Here is a 22,930-nt window from a genome sequence, read left to right on the forward strand (position 1 = left end):
GGGGGCCGGGCTGGGCCCGCAGATCCCTGAGGCACCCACGCAGCCCAGTGCCGCACCAGGAGGGCTGTGCGCACCTGCTCACGCCCACCAGGCCCCCGGAGCCCGGGCACACTGCCGCAGACAGGCCTAGCGCCCCAGGCCGCCCTCAACCGGCCCCTCAAGGCCGACCAGCTCCGCCCGCCGCCGCGCTCCGCCCGCCCACAGCGAGAGTGCGGCTACAGGGCGGGCTTATAAGGCGTGCGCGTGTCCTCGAAGCGCGAGCAATGATTGGGCCAGACGGAGAGGGCGGGGCTACGCGGAAAAAAGCTCCCAATAAAGAGGCGAAGGGCGGGGCTTCCGGGGCGACTTTTGGCAGCCGTTGGCTGTCTCTGGGGTTGGGCGGGACTGGGGCAGCGCGCGAAGACTTGAAGCGGTCTCCTACGCGGTTGTGCGGCGGGAGCGCTGGGGCTGCGTCGGGCCGAGGCCATGGCGGCGGCCCCCGCTGAGGTGAGTCCCGCCGCCCCGCTCCGCCCCGCGCAGCCGGCTGGCTGTCGCTGGCGGCGGTGGCAGCTCGCGGCCTGCCTGCGGCCTAGGGGCTCCTCTGGCTGTGGCGCGGTGGAGGGCGGGGGGGGGGGGGCGGGCAGGCAGCGAGCGAGGCGGCGGCGGTAGCGGCGCCTCCTCGGCCGCCCTTGAGCCCGGGCGGCACCGCACCGCCGCCGGGCTCGCTCCTCTCTTCGCAGACTACCCTTCCCAGCGTAGCCGGCGGCTCGCCCTTCCGCCCGCGGCGCCTGCCGGGAAGGCTGTACCCGGCCTATCCCCGTGGGCGCGGTGCGGGCTGCGGGGGACCGGCCGTGGGCGCGGTGCGCGCCGGGAAGGCGGTGCCTGGCCCGGGCGGGCGCGGGGCGTGCTGGGAGGGATGCTCCGGCCGGGGCCCTACCTCGGGGCCGCCCGGGGAGGGTGTCCGTGCTACCCCCCCCCCCCCCGGCCCGGTCGATCGCCCGCCACGGGCCGCCTCTGCAGCGCTGGACGGGGCTGCGGGCGCCGCCGGGCCGCGTCCTTCTTGCAGCCGTGCTGGCCCGCCGCCCCCGCGGCGCTGCCGTGGCGCCGGGCCTGTGGCGGCCCGCGGGGGTGTCAGCCGTGAGGGGGGTTCCTGGGACGCGGGAGGGGCCCTTCCCTTGCAGCGTGCCTGCCCGCCAGGCTTGGGCACCTTGTCACGGAGGAGCCTTTCTGGAGTCCCCCCAGGCGGCGTCTGGTCCCTGTTCAGTTAATTTAGGTGAAATGGCGGATGTGGGAGCGTAAAGTTTTCATTCTAATGGTTTTGAATAGTAATCAGTGGAGATCAGCCGGTGTGGTGATTCTCTTTTTTTTTTTGTCTGCAAACTCACCTGGAACATATTTAAATACTAATAAAAGTTGATGTAGTGTAATCTCCCTTCATATAAATACCAATTAATTCTTAAAATACAATGATTGTGTGTATAATTGTGTGTAAGGGGTTAGCCAAGGTTTTGGAGTGAAGTTAGACACCACGAGTCGTTGCTACATAAACAAAATTTATCATAGTAAGGCAATTCTGTTTTACTTTGTAGCTGCCGTTAGAAGATTTGAATTCAGACTTGCAGAAAACCCTTGATAGTGACTCTGACAGCGGACAGGGCAGCTGTGAAACAGGCTCTCCAGGTCACTTCAGCAAGGGGATAGCGTCTCCTGATGACAGAGGTCTGTAATATTTCCATGAATTGTGCCTGGTGGTTGTTGCCTTCAACAGTGCGTTTTTCATTTTATAAATACCTTTTTAGGAAGTTGGCGTTGCTTGGCCTGTATGAATCCAAACTGCCTTTTTTGTTGGTCAGAATGTGGGTGGACATCTGTAAATCTCTGAAAAGCTTTTTCTGAGGTACAGAAAGGGAAATAGTAAATGGGATGTGAGTGTCTTAATTGCTTATTTCCTGTCTTTTTATGATTTGCGTAACCTATGTACGTACTTAGTTACTTACCGTGAGTTTTATTACCGTTTCAAGGCAAGTCACTAATCTATCAGTGAAGGACTTTCAGCTTTGCCTTTTTTTTTAAAGGTTAAAACCTATAACAGCAATTTGGGTCAATTATATGCTGCACTACAGGGAGAAGTGGATTTTGAAAACTTGAGTTTAGGCTGATTTGCTATAGATGTTGACATCTGTGAAATTTAACAGATATGTAACTTTGTTTAACTGATCGTTTGCTAATTAACTTGTGGAGTTTTCCTCTCCGTAGCATGCATCATTTCTTTTCTTTTAATATCTTTTGTCAGATTCAGAGGAAGAGATTTTTGTACGTAAAAAAGCAAAAAGCAAGAAGGTGCTTCAGGACAGTGAGAGTGAAGATGGAGAGGACAGTGGCTTTTCTGTGCAGAACGATACTCCGGGTGGAGACAAGGAAAACGGGGAGGAAAAAGAGAACATTACTGCCCAGAGGAACAAGAAATCTCGTCGGATTCGCCAAGGTCTGCGAGATAGCGATGACAGTGATGCTGATGACCGATTGCAGATTGAAAATCTTGAAACAAGCAGAAAGTCTGGCTTGCCTGAGAATGAGTTGGAAGAGGAGAGACCCCTAAAATCTGGGAAAAAGTACAGAAAATGTAAACAACAGAAACATGATTTTGAAGAAGAGACAGCAAAAAAAGCTGTAGGAAAATCAAGAAGAAGAAAGGAGAAGGAGAGAAGAATTGAGTCCATTAAACAGCTGAAAAAAGAAGAGAAGCCTAGAGCAGAGGTATATATTTTTGGCAGAAAATCTCAGATGTTTTCTCAACTAAGTTAAATGTATTGCTGCATTTGGTTGTTATGTTTCAGTGCTTCAGCATTGCTAGTGTCCACGTTCCTACTGCAGGTGTGGGATCCACGGGGATCCACGGAACACCATATAAGTCTACCAGTTTCATCTGCAAAGAAAGTACAAACCCTAACGCTTGACGATTTAACGTCAGTGCGTGTTAAGCCAGGAAGAAAGTCTTTGAGTTCTGTGGGTTCGTTGGGGGTTTGTTACGTGCGCAGACTGCTTTGATTGGTATTTCAGCTTTTCTCTACATTGCTGTGCTAGTTTCTGGAGGAAGCTTTGGGCTACTTTCAGATTGAATTCTGGTCTAAATAAATGGCTGCTTGGGAGGTTGCGTGTTGTTGCTATTTATAAAATGCGTATTTCAAGTATTAATTTATTCTCTGAGCTATTTTGGTCTTCAGTAATTATTGAGCTTCCCTACTTATCATAGACGTAGGGAACACTGCTCCATGAATTACCTTATCAGCTTTTCAGTGCTATAAAGTGAATATGACTGGCTTACAGGACACAAAAGATGCTAGATTAAAGATGGCATGTACTTTTTCTAACTTCTTTCATCAAGACCCTTTGACAGTAATCTTAAATTAACGTCAAAGAACTGAAGGGGACTTCCTGAAATGAATTACACAAATACTTTATTCTTATGGCAAGCAGGTAGATGGTGGTGAGAGGTATCCTTTTAATGACAGTGGATGTCTTCTTGATGACAAAGAACTTTTTGATAACGGCTTAGAAGAGGAAAACGATTCCCTCCCAGAGGATGAAGAGTCGATAGAATCAATACGAGCAGCAGTGAAAAACAAAATAAAAAAATATAAGGTAACGTTTGATAGTGATACAAGGTTGTTAGTGGGAAATATTGTACCTGAGCATGTATGAAACTCTTTTTGAGAATGGTGCACTTCTACTGCTATGACAGAGGAGAGAATAGTCCTCTGCTTTTTGTTCTTAAAGATGGAGGGATGTTGTCCTGGAAAGTTGTAAAGATAACGCTACAGTAGAAGCTTTGGAAATCTACCATAAGCATTATGCGGCATTTGTGTTGGTTTATGAGAATACTTGCTGGTTTTGATGACCAGTGATGGTTCTGTACAATTATTGTTTACTTTTTACTTGTTTGCCCTTGGTAGTGCCTGTGTATCTAGACACATAAATGAATCTCTTTTTGTGCACTGTAGAACAAGGAATGGTTTTCTGAGGGTGAAGGCTACAAACATGTATTTGATGATGAGAATGAGGAACCTGTATTAAAAGAACCAAAAAGGAAGGTGAAGTATTCTTTTTGAAGCTCTCCATTGTTTGTTGTAGTGACTCAGATGTTTTTTGTATGCAGACTGTGCAATTTTTGTTGATTTGCTATTTTTAATCTTTTTTCCTTTTTTAACTGGCTGCTTTATTCTAACTCCTTTCTGTCTGAAAGGGAAAAATAAGCTATTTAGAAAGTATACCTAGAGTCCCATATTTTGTTTTCTGACTTCAGAAGCCTTTCTCTTCTTTCCTTAAGGAGCGGAAAGCAGCAAGGTTAAGTAAAGAAGCTATTAAACAGCTACATAGTGAGACCCAACGACTTATTAGAGGTAAAACTTAAATTCTTTGTATGTAGAGGGGTGTAAACTATTAAGAAATTCAGGGGAGAAATTGAAATAATTTACCTGAAAGGTTGGAGCTGCCTTTCACCTAGCATGAGGGTTGAAGGGTGCAAGACCATTTTTATTCAAGGACCTGTTAAAAGATACCTTTGTAACTAATGTGAAAAAAAATCATTGTGCAAACACTTGAGCCTGTAAACTTGTTGTGTAAAGTTAGTGCAATATTATTCAGAGAGTTTGATAGGCATGTAATAAAATTGAAACTGATCCTGCCATTCTGGTATGAACATCACAATTAATTTCCTAATGAATCCATGGACATGTTGCAAATTTGGTTTTCGAGACTGTTGCTGTTGGAACTCTTTCCCAAACAGCAGTGTTTGCTGTATTCAAGTTTAAACTGTGCTGTTTCTGCCTGGTCAGATGTCTTTGCTGCAAAATACTTGTGTCAAGCTTCTTTGAATTTCAGATATCAAATAAATGCCTCGGATGACTTTTTAAATTTTCTTCACCTCCTTTCTCTGGTAGAATCGTCTGTGTCTCTCCCATATCATGTGCCTGAGACCAAAAGCATTCATGACTACTTCAAGCGTAGACCTCGACCAGTATGTCAAGGAAATGCCATGGCATTGCTGAAGTAAGGACTTAAACCTTCCTCATATTTTTTTCATAAATATTGAGGACACCCCAGCTTTCCTTTTGAGGATAACCAGACTTTTGCATGCTATAGGCGTTGTATGATGTACACACCTGCTCTGTGTACAGTCACATCCTGTTTCTGGTTTAATTTTAGCTGTTGCTTTGACTGGAAAGTTTTCTTAAGAAACTTTCTTAGGCTCCTTTAATGCCATGAACACCTGGAAATTACGAGTGTGTCACTGTTAACATAAGGCAACGCTGCACTCTTGACACAGTCGTACTATTGAAGTAATCAGGGCCTAGTAGTAACTCCAGATGGAGTAACATGCTCATGCAAAGTTACTTTAATGTGGTTTAGACTGGACCATGACATTTTGCTTGGACTATTTCTTCTTTTGAGAAGTGTGTAGTAAAATACTTAAGCTACTGTTGTCACAAAATCTCTCAGGAATTTTATACTGTGATGTAACTAACTAGTACAAACTCTTTGCACGACACTTCAGCTTCCTTATCTCCTCAAAATGAAGTTTTCCAGACTTCTGTCCTTCACCTCTTCCTACACGTTAATGACAATAATTAGAAAATGATTTCTTTCTCTTGAGTTTGTTCTCAGCCTCTTCTCCCCTTCCACAATAGCCATGGGTGATATAGTTCTTTCTGCCTTCATTAGGTCCACTAAATACCAGCTATCCCTAAATGAAGAATCTGCAGACACTAAGAACTTGAACACGGATTGCAGTGACGGGCGAATCGGAGGTGACCAATCAGCAGCTAATGAACCAGAAATAAGCCTTGGCAGAGATGTTGATACTGCTGTGAACAAACCTCTTGCTGATGTAGGGAAGAACTTGACAGAAGACTGTGCTGAAAAGCCCAGGCAGGACAGTGATGATTCTCCTACAGTTAGGACTGTAACAACTGATAATAATACAGGAGAACAGCAGCACTCTAATTTCCTCAGCACTGATTGTAGTGAACAAAAAGAGAATGAAATTCCTCTAGCAATTGGAGAAGATGCCCTTGAGCAAAGAGATGAAACAGCACCAGACTTAGAATGTGAAAAAAGCAATCAACAAGTGGGGCCTGGATTGGTGGCACAACCTGAAAAAGTGAGGAAGTCCAAGTTGGATAAACTTCGTGAACTGGGAATAGACCTGTCCATCAAGCCAAGAATCTGCTCTGGCAATGAATCCTTTATAAACCTCGATGAATCTGATTCAAATGAAGGTATCATTTTTATTATTGTAATCCTGTCAGATCTGTCCAAGTAAGCAGAGTTAATCTGACTTTAACTGGAAAAATCTCAGAAATGTGTACGTGATAGAATGGTCAGGCATGTTCTCTTACTAGTACAGATTCTTTGCTTAATGCTGGTAACCATTTTCTTTCACCTGATGTTTATAAGGGAAGTTCTGAGTCCTTAATATTTGAAAGCTTGAAGGAATGCTCAGTGAGAACTATCTAACGATGAATGATTCATTTCCATTTTGCTGTAGTGAATTATGTTGGTACTTAAAGCACACGGGGGTGCTTTTTGCAAATTGATTCAAAACGAGGCATGCAGTAATTCTCTGGAAACAAAACCGGCCTCTGTTCCAGAGCGTTTACCACCGATTTTGTTAAAAGGCAAGGCTGGATAGCAAGCAAAAATTTACTTTTGTAGCAAGAATGTTTGGAATGTCTTTTAGGTGCTGGAATTTGAACATCTATTCATCAATATTAAATAGCTGACCTTGTTTCAGGGAAAGATTACAAATGATTAAACAATTTTATAATTCCATTAAATCTATTATGTATTCGAAGATACTAAGAGGATGCCTGGATTGGATGCTACTTCTGTGCATGCAGGAAACTGACCTCTGCCAGGAAGCAGTGTTTTTGTCAGCCATCAGTCTGGTTTTAGATATATCTGTTAACAGAAATTTAGAGATGCCTGGTGGCTGGAAGGCTAGACTGGAAGTGAATTGAGGTCTTGTGGATAAATCATAGTCAATGGTAAGGTAATTTAATACTAGCTAATACCAATTAAGTACAAGTTACAGCAAAAATATTCCATAATGGTTTATTGTTTTATTAGTCAAATAGAATGGTTTTGCCAATATTTTAATATTAAAGATCCAGAGTTTTTAACTAACTTTGAAAAAAAAATTCTCAAGACCTACTCTTGTTAAAACTTTAACAGTGCTTTTAAATGCTATCAAATTAATTTAATTTGCATTTTGAAACTTCATTAATATGTATTTAAAGAATTAGAAGCCTTGAAAGCACGTTTCTTGAAGCACACTCTTCGAACGTCAAAATCCAAAGTTGAACGGACCATAAACATGAACATTATTCGTAAGGAGACTACATCTGAAGGAAAAGAGGAACTGAAAGCAGACGTGGTACCGGCAGTGTTAGCTGCAGAGAGCCTGGATGAAACAGTCCACACAAAGCCAGGTCGGTTTGGGAGGACAAGTGATGATGGTTGAATTGGAAAACACTGTCTTTTTTTCTCTCTCATTTCCCCCTTTCCCAACACTGCCCCATGAAATACAGATGAGGGGATCTTCATCTCTAAAACTAATATGTATGTTCCCTCTAATGGATAGCCCCGTTTTTAAAAAAGAATCTTGATAGACCTCAGATAGCACTGGCCAGCGTAGAACCGCCTCAGTCAGATCTTTGCGACTGGTTATCTGGATTTCTCCCCATCTGTACCAAAAACTATGTAAACATATCCGCACTGTTTTACATCAACCCTCTGAATGTAACACTTTGGCTTCTTGTGAACTATTACCATTTATTACATCTCTCATGCTTCCTTATTTCTATACTGCAGTTTCTAATAGAATTGCATGTATTTGCCAACAAAAATATGTGTGGAATGTGACTCTCCCATAGTATCCATTAAAAGAAATACATTATTTGGCTGGTTCTATGGGCACGCGTTATTTTTAGCTGCTCTTAATTATTTCATGTACTATAGCACATCTCCCCATGGCAATTGGATGCTCTTGTTCCCAAAAGACGCAGTGGAGAGACAGACCCGATTCTCATTCAGAGTGCTGCACCGGTGGCATTTATGGATAAAATGAGGAATCTTGATAATTCAGGAGGTTGTGTGGTCTCTCCAAATTGACCTCATTGACACTAACTCTCCAGCTTTTATAGCTGGCAAATCAATTTATAAAGACATTTAAAAACAAGTAATTTTTTAATTCCCTTTCTATGTGTGTAGTTACATTAGATTGGATGCTTGAAAGCAATGAAGTTAAGGATTCACTGTATTACGTCTAATATATTAATTTATTCATTTCTATCCAGGTGAAAAGCTACAAGCGCTGAAGGCTAAACTCCAGGAGGCCATGAAGCTCCGCAGGACTGAGGAACGCCAAAAGCGGCAAGCATTGTTTAAACTGGATAATGAGGACATGTTGGAGGAGGAAGAGGAGGAGGAGGAGGAAGAGATGACAGATGAGTCCGAGGAAGAGGAAGAAGGCAATCATGAGGTCTGTATACAACATTTTTACATAACCTAGTCAGCTTCTCAATTCTGCTGCCTCTCCCTGACGAAATGAGACTTTTGTACACTATTTAATATTAGGGAAATTGCCAAGAATTCTTCCTAGAAGCTAAAATATTGCTACAGTTAGCACGTTTGGGGTTTGGATTGTCTGAAACTGAATTTATTCATATTTTCTTTATTTGTCTAAACAATATTAAAACCAAATAGATTCTGGTGCCGCTTTCTCTTTTTATATATCCTTGGCTCCTTGCTAGCAGGGGACAAACTGAGGTCACCTGCCTGATCCGGGGTAGGGTTTGCCATGGCCTTTCTGTTTTTAAAAAGGACCCGAATAGCTTGGCTGTTTCAAGCACCTCTATGTCAGTTGTGTCAGAGTGGAATAGGTGCTTGTAAGAGCTGTGGATGTCACGCAGCTTCATCCTCCGTATGTTAAAACATTTTCTTGAAAAGTATGCAGGGAAGTTGAGAGATCAAAGCAACGATCACCATATCTCTGCTATGTTTGGGGATGTTTTTTAGAATGTGGAATTTCTGCTTGGCGAAGCAGAGGAAGATAATGAAGATATAGAAGAGAAACACATTGAAGATGGTGATAAAGAAACTGACAAAGAATCAAGTGATGGAGAAAAGCTGGAGAAATCTGTGCACTGTGATTCTGTTCCCAAACCATCTTCAACAGAGTCTACATTGATGCTTTTTAAGGACAGCTCCTCCAAAATGGGGTAAATAAACCAAGCTTTAAAAACAGTGCCTGAGCAATTTTAAATTTGTAGATGTTTTGATTTAAAGTACTTTTTATAAGTATTTTTTCTGTCTTGTTCCAGTAGTTATACATGAATTCATATATATTTTCTTTAAAAAAACTTAATGACTGTAATTGTTGTTTAGTGGAATAATCTGTTTCTTAATCAAAGTGTACTAGATATATTCTTGTCTGTTACCTTGTTTTTTGCAATTAGGTTTGACAGACAATAGCAATTAATCTTGTATATATTAGCAAATACATTTTATTTAATGAATTGCAGATATTCTCTTCCTGATGAGAAACTTGAAATGGAAGAAGCTGCAGACAAAGGACCTACCAAATTAGGTAAAGTAGAACTACTATCGTAGCTAGTGCTTCTTTTCACATGGCACATGTAGAAGTTTCTATTTGGGATTGGTATTCAATATTTTTTTATTTCATCACCTGTATAGTTGTACAGTATAATTATGAAAGTTTAGACTGATGAAAGAAATGAGAGGGCTTGGAAAAACTAGAGGAAAATAAAGTTCAGAATGATACTGGAAAAAATACAGAAACAGTTAGAAATCAAGATGAAGTTCAGTCATAAAGTGCAATATGCATCCTCTGTGAAGAAAGAAATCCAACATAAGCACAGGATAATGCATTTTTAGCAAGGTGTTGGTGTTACAAAATAGTATCTTGAGGTTTTACTAGATCACCAAAAAAACCCGTAAGCACTGTATTTAATACTTATTTTCTTTTCAGAGGACGATGATTCATTTTCTCTACCAACACTAGCAAAAGAGAATAGCCATAACAGCAGCTTTGAGTTGATTGGCTCCATGATTCCATCGTATCAGCCCTGCAACAAACAGATGTCACGCGGAGGGAACTTTTTATCTGCAGCAGGAGGTTTCAGGTCACCTTCCCCAGGTTTTTTCAAAACAAGCTTTATCAGCTCTGCTTCCAAGGTAAGGTTCTCAGTCCTATTCCCATTGTATATTAACACAATGGGTAGTGAATAAATGTATTTTATCCTGAGTGTCATATCTATCAAAAAAATAATACCAGAAGAAGGCATCTAGCGAAATGCTTTTATATGAGTGAGATTTCAGAAGAGCAATCTGTCCCTGGAGTTTAAAATGTCTCCACATTAGAGTGGATAAAAATGGTGTTACAGAAACGTATATCCTAAAACATCAAAGAAAAGATGCTATAATCTGGTTTTGGTATGTAAAATATGTACATCGTAAATATTTTTTTAAGCATACTTACATGGGCTACCCAACATCTGATGTCAGTGAACTCCTATGATTTATCAGAGCGGTGTGGACATACTTGACTCCTGCATGGTGTTAATCCTTTAAAATAGCTTAAATGTTTTATCCCGTTCTTGCTTTTGACTTCTAGGATTGCAAAAGAAATAACTTGTATATTTTTACATTCCTTTGACTAGAGTTCAGGAAAGACATCTGAGCCCTCTCTTCCCATAGAAGATTCCCAGGATCTGTATAATGCCTCTCCTGAGCCTAAGAGTTTATTTCCAGGGGCTGGGGAGTCACAGTTTCAATTTTCTCTGGAAGATGACACTCAGAGCCAGCTGCTTGACGCAGATGGGTAAGTAATAGGTGTAAAGGATGACATTTTGTGCCCTCTAACAGAAATAGGACATACAGACCAGCAAGATTTTTCTAACTACAGACTTTCTTTCAGGTTCTTGAATGTTGGACAACATAGGAATAAATACCAGTCCTCAAAGCATCAGCTGACTCTGGCTAGTATGGATGAGAATGCAATGGATGCCAATATGGATGAATTACTGGACTTGTGTTCTGGACAGTTTAGCAGTCAAGCTGAACACGTGCCAAATACCAGCAGCAACAAAAAGCAGAACATGGAAGAATTGCTCAATCTTTGCTCAGGAAAATTCGTGTCTCAGAGTATGTCCTGAATTCTGTTTTCAGCTTTGCTGGTTACTTGATTTATAAGCTTTACACTAAGGTACCTTTTAGTTCTGGGCACTAATGCAGAACGTGGAACTTCCAAGACTTCAGAGAGCTCTAACAATTTGTTGCCTTTGTGGGAGCATGCTAACTGTCATTTCTAGGATGTTCTGTGACGTTTTAAGAGTAGAAATACATCTGCCTAATAAGTTGCCATCTTACTACTTTTTGTAGCAGGTTCTCCAACATGGGCATCTTCAGTATCTTCCAAGGCAGAAAAAGACAGTGACATAGAAGATCCAATGGCAGAAGCTCTAGCGCTTTGTTCAGGCTCCTTTCCCACAGACAGGTTAGCGTTATTCTTCCTAAAATTTACAAAAGCTTATAGTGGTAGTTGTTTCACTCTTAATGTGTTTTCTTGTTCGACATCAATTCAAAATGCTGTAAGCAAAAGTGTGGTCTGTGTTGGAGGTGAAGGGGAGGAATATTGCAAATTGCTCAGCAATCACTCTCTAAATTGGCAACATATACTGTTTCCCACAGCTACTGTGAAGGGAAATTCTTCTTTGTCTTTCACTGGTAGTGAAAGATGTGTTGAAGAACTTTCATCAAACTGAGAAAAGATTGTTAGAATGTAGGACTTCTGGGTTCTGTTCTGGGCTGTTGCCAAACTACAGGAACCATAACCAAATGTAAGTTGGATACTAGCATTTTCTCCATTGGTTAAACTGGAAAGGTGTATGGCTGCCTGACAAAAGGATAATGAGGTTTAACAAATGGGAATTGTTGGGGAGATCCAAGAGGAATTTTAGAGGGAAACAAACTTAGGACTTAATACTTGCCCCATGGTTTCTGCAAGTGAAGACCTGAGGTCTTAAAACGTCAGTGCTAATGGGGGTCTTGGGCATCTAAAGCTAAATGCTGTTGAGAGACTGTAGCTCTTTGAACACTCACAGGTAATTGCTTGAGACCAGCTAACATGATGGTTGAAATCTTGCCTTAAATTACTGAGAAGCCATCGTTGGAGGTGAAATGAAAACATGCATTTCATTCATTCACTTTTCCCATAGGGAAGAGGAGGATGAGGAGGAGCAAGAAGAACTTGGTGATTTTCAGCTTTTAACAGATGACAATGCCTTTGATAGTGAAGAGGTAAGAACTGATGGAGCAAAGCAACTGCTGCAGCATTCTGACTACGAGAACTCCATTTATCTACTTAGGTTCTTAATATAACCATCAATGCAAAGGATTGTGACTTCCAGAACAAGTTGCTGAAACATTTCCAAGAGCAGTGTTTGGATCATTTAGAATGTCCACTTAATATTATAATACACTGGATAAAGCATCTTAGCGTAGCAAATCCTCTGAAAAATCTGTGGTGTTTTAGTCTGTGTTTACTGATTGACAAACAGCAGAAGCCGTCATTACAAAGCAGTCTGCTTTCAGAAATTCCTTAATTTCTGAAAACTTTCTCTTTGACAGGATGAAAAAAGTGGAGACAGTGATCCTGAAGAAGCAGAAATTAGCGATGAAGAAGAACAACTGCTGAGACATAGACAGGGCTTGAAGAAAAAACTGTAAGTATATCTTTTTTGTATCTTAATTGCCAGACAGAATAGAATATTCACAGCACTAGAAATTTAGTCTATTCCCTCTCCAGCATTAGTAGCTAATGTTTATATAGCGTTGGCTCTGGCTGGTTGGTTTTTTTGCTTTGGTGCTGTTACGTTGCATGAGTTTAACTATGTTGTAGGTGGGCTGTAGAGGATTTCCATTATAATTTCCATATAGATGGAAGTCAGAAGCCCATGATGAAAGCAATACAACATTTTTTTGACTGAAATTACTTAGTCTTTTAAAAAATTAAAGACAAATCATAATTTCTCATTTAGGATATGTGTTAATTTTATGTCAAAAGATAAATCTTGCTTTCAGAAGGTTTGTGATGATTATTGGTCTACCAAACTGAACTCTTTTGATGTTCTTTTATAGAAAACTGCAGGATTTCATGGAAGATGAGGCAGAGCTTTCAGGGAGTGATGTGGGAAGCGAGGATGAATATGATGGTGAAGACCTGAACGAATATGAAGAAGAGATTATTGATGAGGAACTCCCTAATGAACTGGAATTAGGAAATCAAATACAGAAATTACACATGTCAGTGGCAGTATTAGTATGTATCTTTGTGTGTGAAGTCATGGCTCTTGCATATAATCTGGACTAACCTCCTCCCTTTCTTCTGTGTTGACAGGAAGGTAATGCTTGATGATGACAAGCGTCAGTTACGCTTGTACCAGGAGAGATACCTCATTGATGGTGACCTGCATAGTGATGGCCCTGGCAGAATGAGGAGATTCAGATGGAAAAACATAGGTGCCTTTCTGATCCATAGTTAATAGATGGGGATGAAAGATTGGAAAGAGAGTGTGTGTGTATGAAATAGCACTCAGTAGTCCTTCAGAAGTAAATAAAGTCTTTTATTTAAAGAATAAAGAAATACATTGGGTTGGGAGGGGTCTGTTTTGGGTTTGGGGTTGTTTTTTGTTTGGTTTAGGTTTTTTGGGTTTTTACTAGTCTGCATATTTTATGTCTCTTTTACAATTGATAGCTAATTATTTTTTTTGTTTGTCTAGATTATGCTTCACAGATTGACTTGTTTCAGAGAGATTCAGATAATGATGATGATGAAAATGAACAGTTTGAGACAGAAGCGAAATGGAGGAAGGAGAGATTTGAACGAGAACAGTGGCTTCGTGAGCAGGTATTAATTAGCTTCAAGAAAGGCATCTTGCTCAGTCTTTCTCTATACCATTGCTAGATGTGAAATTGTTAGTTTCTCAAGTTAAACTCCGGAAAAAATACCGTTCATAAATGTATCTTTGTCTTCCATCATGAATTCTGCTCTTTCTCTTCAAGTATTGTACAGAGAGAGAAACTAATTCAGAAGGGAGAGGCAAAACAACTATGTTCTGAAACAAGTCAGCTTCAAAGCTGGAATAAGTCTCTTACGCTGGGAGCATAACTTTAAGTTTTAGAAGTTTCAGTATTAGGTCAGCTTTGTCAGCTGAATGTGGTACTACAGGTTTGCCGTTCATTAATAGAACGAGGATGATAAAGTATCTAAGAAATGGCAATAAACTTTTACAGTAGAAAGTAAATAAAGACTTAATTTACATAATGAAAGGACTTGGTCTACTTAAAATACGGAATGAAATGTTCATTCTTAATATGAACTTTTTCAATTTACAAAGTGTCTTCTCTGCTACAGAAGGAAAAGAATAAAGAGCAGGAGGAGGAGGAAGAAATTGGTGAAGACAGCCAGTTCATGAAACTAGCAAAAAAAGTAACTGCTAAGTCCCTACAGAAGAAAGGTAAGCTTCCTTGTTATTGAAGAGACAATCAAATAAGAGAAAGAAAGCTTAACTTCCAGTCCTCACTCATGGTCTCCAGTGAAGCACGTCACGGATCAGAAAACTGCAGTATCTAGTTTTATTACACTAGTCTGAGCTCATGTCTTCCAGAACTTGAAAAGCTAAAGGTGTAAAAGCATTGAAAATATGCGACTGCAAGGTTGATGATAATTGTGTGTACTTACTTAATAAAATAGTATGTTACTTCTTGAAAAAAAAGTTGTAGAGTGGAAATAAATTCCTCTACATCTTTTAGTCTTTTATTCTTCATTTGCTTGCCTTTAAGTCGCAGAGTAGAAGACATTCAGTGGCATTCAGCCTAGCAGTTTCTCCAAATATCTGTGACTTAAGGAAAAACTATGTAATGTAGTGAAAAGAAATTTAAGTTTTCCTTGGTTGTGGCAAAAACATGACTCCAAGTGTGCAAAGCTGTTTCAAAAACAAATTTTCCCTTCTAACTGATAGAACTAATTGCCCGAGTCATCTATCAGTTACATGTATAATTTGATGCAGACTTTTTTTTTCCTGCAGTATTTACTGTCTGTTGTCAATTCTAAGTTCTTCAGTTTGATTGAAAATTATATTCTTTCAAATGAACTTCAGAAACTGACATTTTCCTCTTTGTCTCTGCTAGCAAGCCCAGCAGTAGTGGTACAAGACACAACACTATTACCCAGGAACCCGTTTGAAACATTCAGACCTGCCAGTGACATCCAGGTTTGTAATAGTTCTGAAAAATGGCATTTCCAAACTGCATATGTAGAACGCAGCAAAGTCAGCTGACCCTAGCTTCTGGCCATTTCTGGTTTGTATGATAGTGAGTAACGTTTAGTAGGGAGTCGTCTTTTCTATTAAGAGTAACCTACTAAGAGGTCAGTCTTGTTCACGTGAGTGGTTTAACACGGCATTTCTTTCTCTTCAGATAAAAAACGGGTCTCTCTTGAACAGACCTAAAGGTGTCCTTCAGAAACTAGCAGCAATGTCAGATCTTAATCCAAACGCACCTCGAAATTCAAGGAATTTTGTCTTTCATACGCTTTCCCCAGACAAGAGTGCAGAGGCAAAGGAGAAATCAAAACTTCAGGTAAAGATTTGTGTGGAATGTGCTGCCAATTGTGTAGATTATTCAAACGTGCAGACGCTAAGCACTGCCAAGTACTTGAGAGCATTGCTGTTTTAAATATTCTTTATGATTTCCTAGTATGTGCTCTCACACCAAATAATTCTCTCATAATTCAAAATTTAAACTTCTTGGAGATTTTTGTATATTCTAATGCATCCTACTCCCCTGTAGGTGAAGAAAAGAGGTCCTACTGCAGCAATAACGTCTCTGGCCAAACGGCCCAGGGTAGAGAGCACAGAGGAAACAAGTCAAAGCCGAAGCATATTCCAGTACTTGGAGAGCTGAATATTTGTGTTTAGGGCCAGAGGTTGTATCTCGTCTCTTTGGCAGTTGCGGTTTGGTTTGCAAATCTGCCAGCAATCATCAGGAAGGTAAACACATTGCTGTACATTCTCGTGCTGCCACTTAATTCACAAGTTCCAGTAATTTCCAGGCAATGGTCTTGTTTATTCCCTTTTGTTTTTTCTCGGTGCTTCGTGGCAACTGAGAGTGCAAAATCCATGCTTGGTTTGGAATGAAATGGTAACTTGGTCTTTCCCAAGCATTAAGGAAACTTAACACTACTGTAGAACTGTCCTCACACAGTCTCACATGTTTCAATGATATCAGATTCCTCTGAAAATACCATTTATGTGACAGGTATGACACAGAAATGCTGCAGTTAGCTTAAAGCATGGATGAAGGAGGTATTTCTGCAGTTTTGGGTAAGAAGAAAGCAATGTTAACTGTGGCAGGACATATGTTGTTTACACTTGCGTACAAAGGTAGCTATGGCTTCCTCCGATGTCTTATTTTCTCTAACGTTCAGCATTTATTAGCTTGAGATTTTAAGAGGCTCTAATTTATATTTGCAATGTATACTTTGAAAAAAGGTCCCAGTCTCTTATGAGGCAGTATGATAAAGATTGCTTTCCAAGTTTTTATTACTGTTTATATTCTTACACGTGCACATGAATGTGTGTGTGTGGAGAGGGAAGAATGTGAATAACAGATGTTATTCACAAATAGGAAAAGGAGATGTGTCGGGGGGGGGGTATTTGCTTTGGGGGGGGGGGGGGGGAAGTTGTTTTGCCCAACTGAAGACTCTCTTAAATCATCCGTTCTGTTTTCATGCAAGCTGCACTCATCCAAGAAATCATCCATTTCTGAACAGCTAGTAACGAAAGGCCTTCTCTAGAATGAAGAAATTAGGTAACAAGGAACCATCATTCACAACTATTTTAAATAGTGTGAAAGAAACTTGAGGCAGAATATACAGCATTTCTGATTACATGTTGAATGTGTTAGAGACCAGATAATGGTAAGACAGTGGCCTGCTCTGGAAGACTAAACATCTTTCTAGGACTTGATGTCACATACTTAGGTTGCCGACTTGTCGGAGAAGTATCCTGAACTGTAAATTTTGTAACATCATAAGCATATGCCTGGTGTGCTACATGTAAAATATTCTACTGTATATTATGTTTATAAAGAATTATGGTACTAATTGGAGTGCAATTTTACAATAAAACATGTTTTTAATTTTGGAGGCAGTTGGAATTAATTTACAGGATTTCACTCTGTTGTGGGTACGTGGGGTTTTTTGTTCAAAATGTTTGTCTATCTCTTTTTTTTATTGCTGCTTTTCTTTTATAGCCACAACTAAGCCCTGCACTAGGAACAGCTGCAAAAATACTGGAATACAACAAAAACAGCCCCCCCATGTTTATTGGAGTGTAAATTCTCAAGTTCTCAGTCTTCCACTTAGGTTTGCATAAAATTCTTGGCCCTGAGAATATGTTTCTTTTTACTGCTTCAGTAGTTTGGAGTTTGTTAGTTCCTAGACAAAACTTCCTTTATTGTTGGCTTGAGGTTGTGCCTATTTCAGTTCATTCTAGCAATGCTAATAATTAGTATACCTGGATTTGGGATGGGAGGTTTAGGGAAGAGAATGAAGGAGAAAAGGTCACTTATCAGATGTTTCTTGAAGAACAACATAACTGAAAGAAGATATTGGAATATCCAGTTAATTCTCTATCACGGTGTTTGTGCTGATTTGTAAGTTGTACTAATTCAGCATAGATTTACTGGACAAAAATATTTGAAGCTGCAAAATTCAGCATCTTCTCTTAATTTTGCTAATAATGCCTGCCACTAGAGAGCAGCAAGAGAACGTGCTTCCTCTAGCAAAAGGGGAAGGAAGAATGATTAAAGCTTAAACTATACTCTGACTCAAGGGGAAATTCTTAATATTTTCCATGCTCTATGGCATTGCAAAGGATTAAATTTTTACATAGACCTATCATTGCTGTATTTTTGCATTAAAAGTTAGTAGCTTGAAGAGCACCTTTAGAGGGTTGGCTTTGTCCTAGGGGTCTTACTGGCCTCTCCTCAGCATATGCTAGCCACAGCGATGGCATGTGTTTTGCTTTCCCTTCAGAATTTTCCCTTCAAAATATGTTTTGCTTGTTCCAGAGCCAAGAGTAGAAAAATATTGTTGGGCCTGAAGAGCTTATAAATTGAAATACGTAGAACGGGAAGACTTCTGGCTACTGCTGTTCAGAGTAAACGTTTCCCCCACAACGACCTTTCAGGAGTTCAGGGTTTGCTGCTGGTAAGCACCACATTGCACCCCAGAAATTCCTTGCATGGGAGTACATACGTTCCATGCTGTGCTGTGGGGAGGCAGGGGTAGGAGGCCAGGGGCGAGTCCTGTAGGAGCTGAAATCTCAATAGCAGAAGGGGTTGAACCGTGTGCCGAGACGCTGCTGCTGCTTATTGTGCCAGACTCCATCTTCCCACCAGGGACGAGAGCTGTGGGTTTGGGCCTGACCCTCGCCTGTGCTCCCACCCGTGCCGCTGACCCGCTCTCATCATCTCGTCCCTCCGGCCGGCTCTTCCAGGGCTGCCCCCAACCCCACCTCCCGTCTGGCACGTTAACTCAGCTTTGGCTTCTCATTTTCAAGTATCGATTCAGCTCGCCCCTCCTGGCACTGAGATGATGCCGCTGTGCTAATGGGGAGAAAAATCCCCCCCTCTTGCTGCTGGAAGGGGTCTGGGGCTGGCCAGACCACCTGGGAAGGAGGGATTGACTAAGGGTCGAGGCAGAGAGGTGTGATGGGGTGGGAATGAGGGCCCTGCGCACAGCCCTGGGGCAGGGCAGTGCTGCTTCTCAGCCTGTGCAGAAGCAGTCTCTGCGGGGCCGTCCTGGACTGAAGGCAGAGCTCCTTCCACTTTGCAGGCTGCTTTTCCCCTCTAATCGTATCTTGGGCTAACTCCTAGCAGTTAAGCTGAGAGTCAGAATTGGTGATGTTGGGTTTTGGCTTTGCATGAGATGCAAAAGTGGCTGCACCCTGGTAGGGCATCAGGGTTTTCATCTGAGTTAGGCAGCTGTAATAACTACATGTCTCTGTGCCTCAGTTTCCCTTACCCGCAGGAGGGACAGGAGGAGTAAACTGTGCCTCAGTTTCCCTTACCCACAGGAGGAGTAAAGCCTTTTGGATCTGAGCTCCTGATACTAGACTGCACCGCGGCAGCCTTGATGAGAGGAGTGCTGCTAAGTATGCAATTACCTGCTGAGTTTGCCGAGAGAATGAGCTCTTAGTAACCTAAATGACAGTGAAGAAATTAAAAAAGAACTTACAAGCAGAAGAAGGAAGGACGGACCGTGGCTCCATGTTAAAGGTTAACATTGCAGACACGTTTATAATCATAGCTTTCACCACCACACGGCTCCTCGGGGGCTCAAGGCAGTCACTGAATTATGTTTTCTTTTCCTTTTTTTTTCCTTTTTGCCAAGAGACTGAAAGGAGGAGAGAAAAAAAACTATTTGTTTGTCTAGTCTAATTTAATTTATGTTATTTATCAAATAGACAGGTTATTTGGGAAACTAGATGGACCCAGGCTAAAATCATCTGTATTTCCAACGTGAAAAATTATGTCAGAGTGGACACATGAAAAGAAGTGTGCTGTATGTTTTGTGTGCTTATCACACGAGCTTTCGCACCTCATCTGTCCTGGACCTTTAATCAGTTGTCCCAGACCCAATATGAGGGTTAAAGAACAAAAAGACCCCCAGGCATCCACGCAAGTGTGGACGGGGAGGGTGTCTTCTAGAGCAGCCATGTCACAATTATTTACCCTCTCTGGCTTTCAACTCGCTCGTTAGCTGGTGCATCCTTTCTCCGGGAGTGATGAATGGGGCGCATTTTTGGGCCCATGAAAATGTCTTTAGCATGCGCTTGGTTTTGGAACGGAGCAGCTGGTGTTTTCAGTATCTGTTGCTTTTCTTTTGGGTTCTCCATTATTAGAAAAGGAAACACAGAAATCCGAGGACAGTGCAAGAGGCAGGAATGGCTGTAATCTAACTGAAATGGAGTAGATAATTCAAGAAATACAGAAATAAAATGTAAGAATATAGTAAAAGAAAACAAGAGCTCTCTATTACTAACAGGCGAGTGCTTTCCTCGCTAAGAAGGAAAAGATAACAGCGGTGGTGGTGGGGGAAACCCACCCTGCAGGACCGATGATGCAAAGGTGTTGCCTTGGGCAGGTGGGAAGGAGCCAGCGGTGGCAGAGCCCGTAGGGAGGACGGCCGGCTAGGCTCGGTGCAGGGTCTGCTCCTCGCCCCATCCCTGTGGCCATTGCTCCCGCTGCATTAACCTGCCAGGGCAGAGCTTGGGGCTGCCGCATCCATCTCAGCCAGCACCGGGGTCCTGGTGAAGTTCCTCCTGCGAGAGACCAGCCCTAGCACACCTCGGGTGCCCGCGCTTAATTAATGATCTGAAATCAAATGGGAAATTGAAACTTGGCAAAGACCTTCCCTCCCTGGGACCCGCCGGGCAGCTGTGAGGGGCCGTGCACGGGTGGGAGGCCCAGATTGCTGCTTTATTACCATGAGATGAGCCTTAAGCAGCCCCCCCTCACCTGACTTCCCTGCGCCCCGGGGCAGGAGCCCGGCAGCCGGGAGCAGAGCCGTGGGGGCTCCTGGCTGCGCAGAGTCCGGCGGAGCTTGTGACATGGAAAATAGCTCTGTCTGAGACTTGCGGTGGGGCTGGGTTTGTTGGGTGACCTATAAAGCAAAAGTTTCATTCTATATTAACTATTAGTCATTAATATTAATTATAACATTGTGTGTGCTCTGTGTGGACAGATGTTCAGTCCTTGGGGGTTATTATTTTCTCTTGTATCATCCAGAAGCCCAATTTATGGCTAACTCCAGCTATGCTTCTCCAGGCAGCAGAGATCTAAACCAGCTGTAATTAAAGAAAATGACATAAAAGATTGCAGCGCAGGGGGGAGGGGTGAGAAGCAAATCTTACAGCTTTGTAAGAGATTAATTTTATTTTTAGCTAATATTTTTTTCTCTGTTCCTCAAGGCTGTTTTCATGCAACATGCTCTGTGCTGCTTCCCTTACAGTGTCCCATTGATTTTCAATATTTGATGATATTCGTGCACGCGGTGATGGAGGATCAGGATCCGAGAGGCGTGTTCCCTTTGGAGGGCGAGACGTGCGCGCGTTCACGTGCGTCCTCACACCCACCCAGCACCCTAAAAGCCGCCTGGCAGCATCCACGCCCTCACCTCTGCCATGGGGGGATGCTACACAGAGCCCGGACGTCCCGCTGCACCCTGGCATGGCTGGTTGTGGCCGCCGTGCTGTGCCATGCCATGCCGTGCTCAGCCCCAAGGTCCTGGCTGGAGGGCGGCACGGGCCAGCGCGGCAGCATCTTTCTGCACTGCCTAATTTCCAGCCGCCACGGTTCGTGGAGACTGGAAGCATAATTAACCGCCGAGGTGCTAATGCTACCTCCCCGGCTGCTCAGGATATGCAGAGGTGGTATTTCCACATTCCTGTTTTACACGAAGCCTGAAGGAGGGCTTTGAAACCCCCCAACCTTTCGCAATGAAACACCAGATTAGAAAAAATGGCTTTTCATTCCTCCCTCCTGCTCCCCAGCCCAGCGAGCCCGGATGGGGGCTCAGGAGCCCGATCCTGCCTCGTGCAGCCCCCATCCCTGCCTCGGGATGTGAGGTACGGGAGCTGCCGCTTCGGCTGGCTTTTTCCCGGTCGCAGATCCAGGCTGGTGCGGTGGCGGCGTGGAACGGTGCCGCTGCTTGAGGCTTCTGCGGGGCGGTTCGCCGAGGCACCCCGAGCCCGCCGGCTGGCGGGCTCGGGGTGCCTCGGCGAGCCGCCCCGCAGCAGCAGCCCAGTCAAGGACCCACGTAGAGGTTTTGGCATCCAGGATGTTTCCCATCCCATCCCGGCTCTGGCGGCAGGGCGGTCGTGACCACAGCCGGCATCTCCCGCAGGATGCACATCCCGGCTCCGCCAGCCACGGCTGCAGACGCTCCAACCAAAGGTAATGCAAAACCATCCAGCCCACTGATGTAAAGAAGATAATTAAAGCAACAGGCAATTATACCTGCCATGTGTTCCCTATTTTGCATGACATGAGGGCGATGCTCTCAGTACAAAGCTCTGAGCAAGGCATCCGGGGGGATGATCTCACAGGCAGAGCTGGCCTTATTTTGGTAGCCTTCTCTCCACCTACGGATTTGCGGAGCCTGTGTGATCTTCGGAGACGGGATGACATGAGCCCCAAAGTATGCTAACAGCTCCTGAGGTGTCGCTGCCCGGCCGCGGAGAGGCTGCAGGGCTGCAAACAGCCCCCAGCCCGACCCGCCACGGTCGCCCCGTCCCATCCCCTTCTGCTGGAAAGGGAAAAGAAAAGGAAGGAAGAAAAGATTAGATGGGGTCAACGTAGTTGGCAAAGACCCCCAAACATCTGCAGGGGGCAAAAGCAGGGCTGGAGGAGCTGGATTTGATACTCATCGGCCAGCACCAAGGCCCCAAACCTACTGAAGTCTGGAGGGGTTGGGATTTGTCCATGCGCTGGCTGGGTCTTGTCCACGGCTCCTGCGAAAAGCCTGTGAGCGACACCGCTGGTGTCTCCAGCTTGAATGGAAACTGGAGATGTCAAAACAAACCCCATCGCGGTCCTGGTGATTATCCCTCTCCGGCAAGACCTCAAGAAACTGTCAGGCATCAAAGAAGGGCACAGCAGGGATGCGCCGGGGTTGGCACAGCCGAGGCTGGTGCCTGTGGGCTGGTGGGTGAGCTGGGGCGAGCCGGGCACCAGATCTGCTCCGTAAAGCAACAGCTTTGTCCCTAGAGCTGTGCCGCGTCAACCGCGGGGTATTTTTAAT

At 43.3% G+C, this 22,930-nt stretch overlaps 1 protein-coding gene across 3 annotated transcripts; it reads left to right on the plus strand.

Moving 5' to 3' along the window:
- The first annotated feature begins 423 nt into the window (after nt 1–423).
- CLSPN (claspin) lies at nt 424–16,740 on the plus strand. Of its 3 annotated transcripts, none has more exons than XM_076357323.1 (25): nt 424–486; nt 1,569–1,698; nt 2,273–2,736; nt 3,454–3,621; nt 3,981–4,070; nt 4,307–4,379; nt 4,920–5,028; nt 5,701–6,257; nt 7,278–7,469; nt 8,337–8,521; nt 9,058–9,260; nt 9,564–9,628; nt 10,031–10,236; nt 10,722–10,882; nt 10,979–11,205; nt 11,443–11,557; nt 12,279–12,360; nt 12,691–12,785; nt 13,201–13,365; nt 13,460–13,581; nt 13,842–13,969; nt 14,477–14,579; nt 15,253–15,335; nt 15,541–15,702; nt 15,913–16,740. In XM_076357323.1, the coding sequence occupies exons 1-25, from the start codon at nt 466–468 to the stop codon at nt 16,024–16,026; spliced, it is 4,020 nt and encodes a 1,339-aa protein (XP_076213438.1). In that variant the 5' UTR covers nt 424–465; the 3' UTR covers nt 16,027–16,740. The 3 variants fall into 3 exon arrangements, with proteins under 3 accessions (XP_076213438.1, XP_076213439.1, XP_076213440.1); XM_076357324.1 differs by having other exon boundaries at nt 11,446–11,557; XM_076357325.1 differs by having other exon boundaries at nt 3,457–3,621.
- Nucleotides 16,741–22,930: the final 6,190 nt, after the last annotated feature.

The sequence above is a fragment of the Aptenodytes patagonicus genome, chromosome 21 (assembly GCF_965638725.1).
Source record: "Aptenodytes patagonicus chromosome 21, bAptPat1.pri.cur, whole genome shotgun sequence".
NCBI classification, from domain to species: domain Eukaryota; kingdom Metazoa; phylum Chordata; class Aves; order Sphenisciformes; family Spheniscidae; genus Aptenodytes; species Aptenodytes patagonicus.

Coding starts and splice junctions, on each gene's coding strand:
- CLSPN (XM_076357323.1), top strand. CDS start 466: ATGGCGGCGGCCCCCGCTGAG. Junction 4,071..4,306: donor TAAAAGAACCAAAAAGGAAG/GTGAAGTATTCT, acceptor TCTTTCCTTAAG/GAGCGGAAAGCAGCAAGGTT. Junction 11,558..12,278: donor GGCTCCTTTCCCACAGACAG/GTTAGCGTTATT, acceptor CTTTTCCCATAG/GGAAGAGGAGGATGAGGAGG.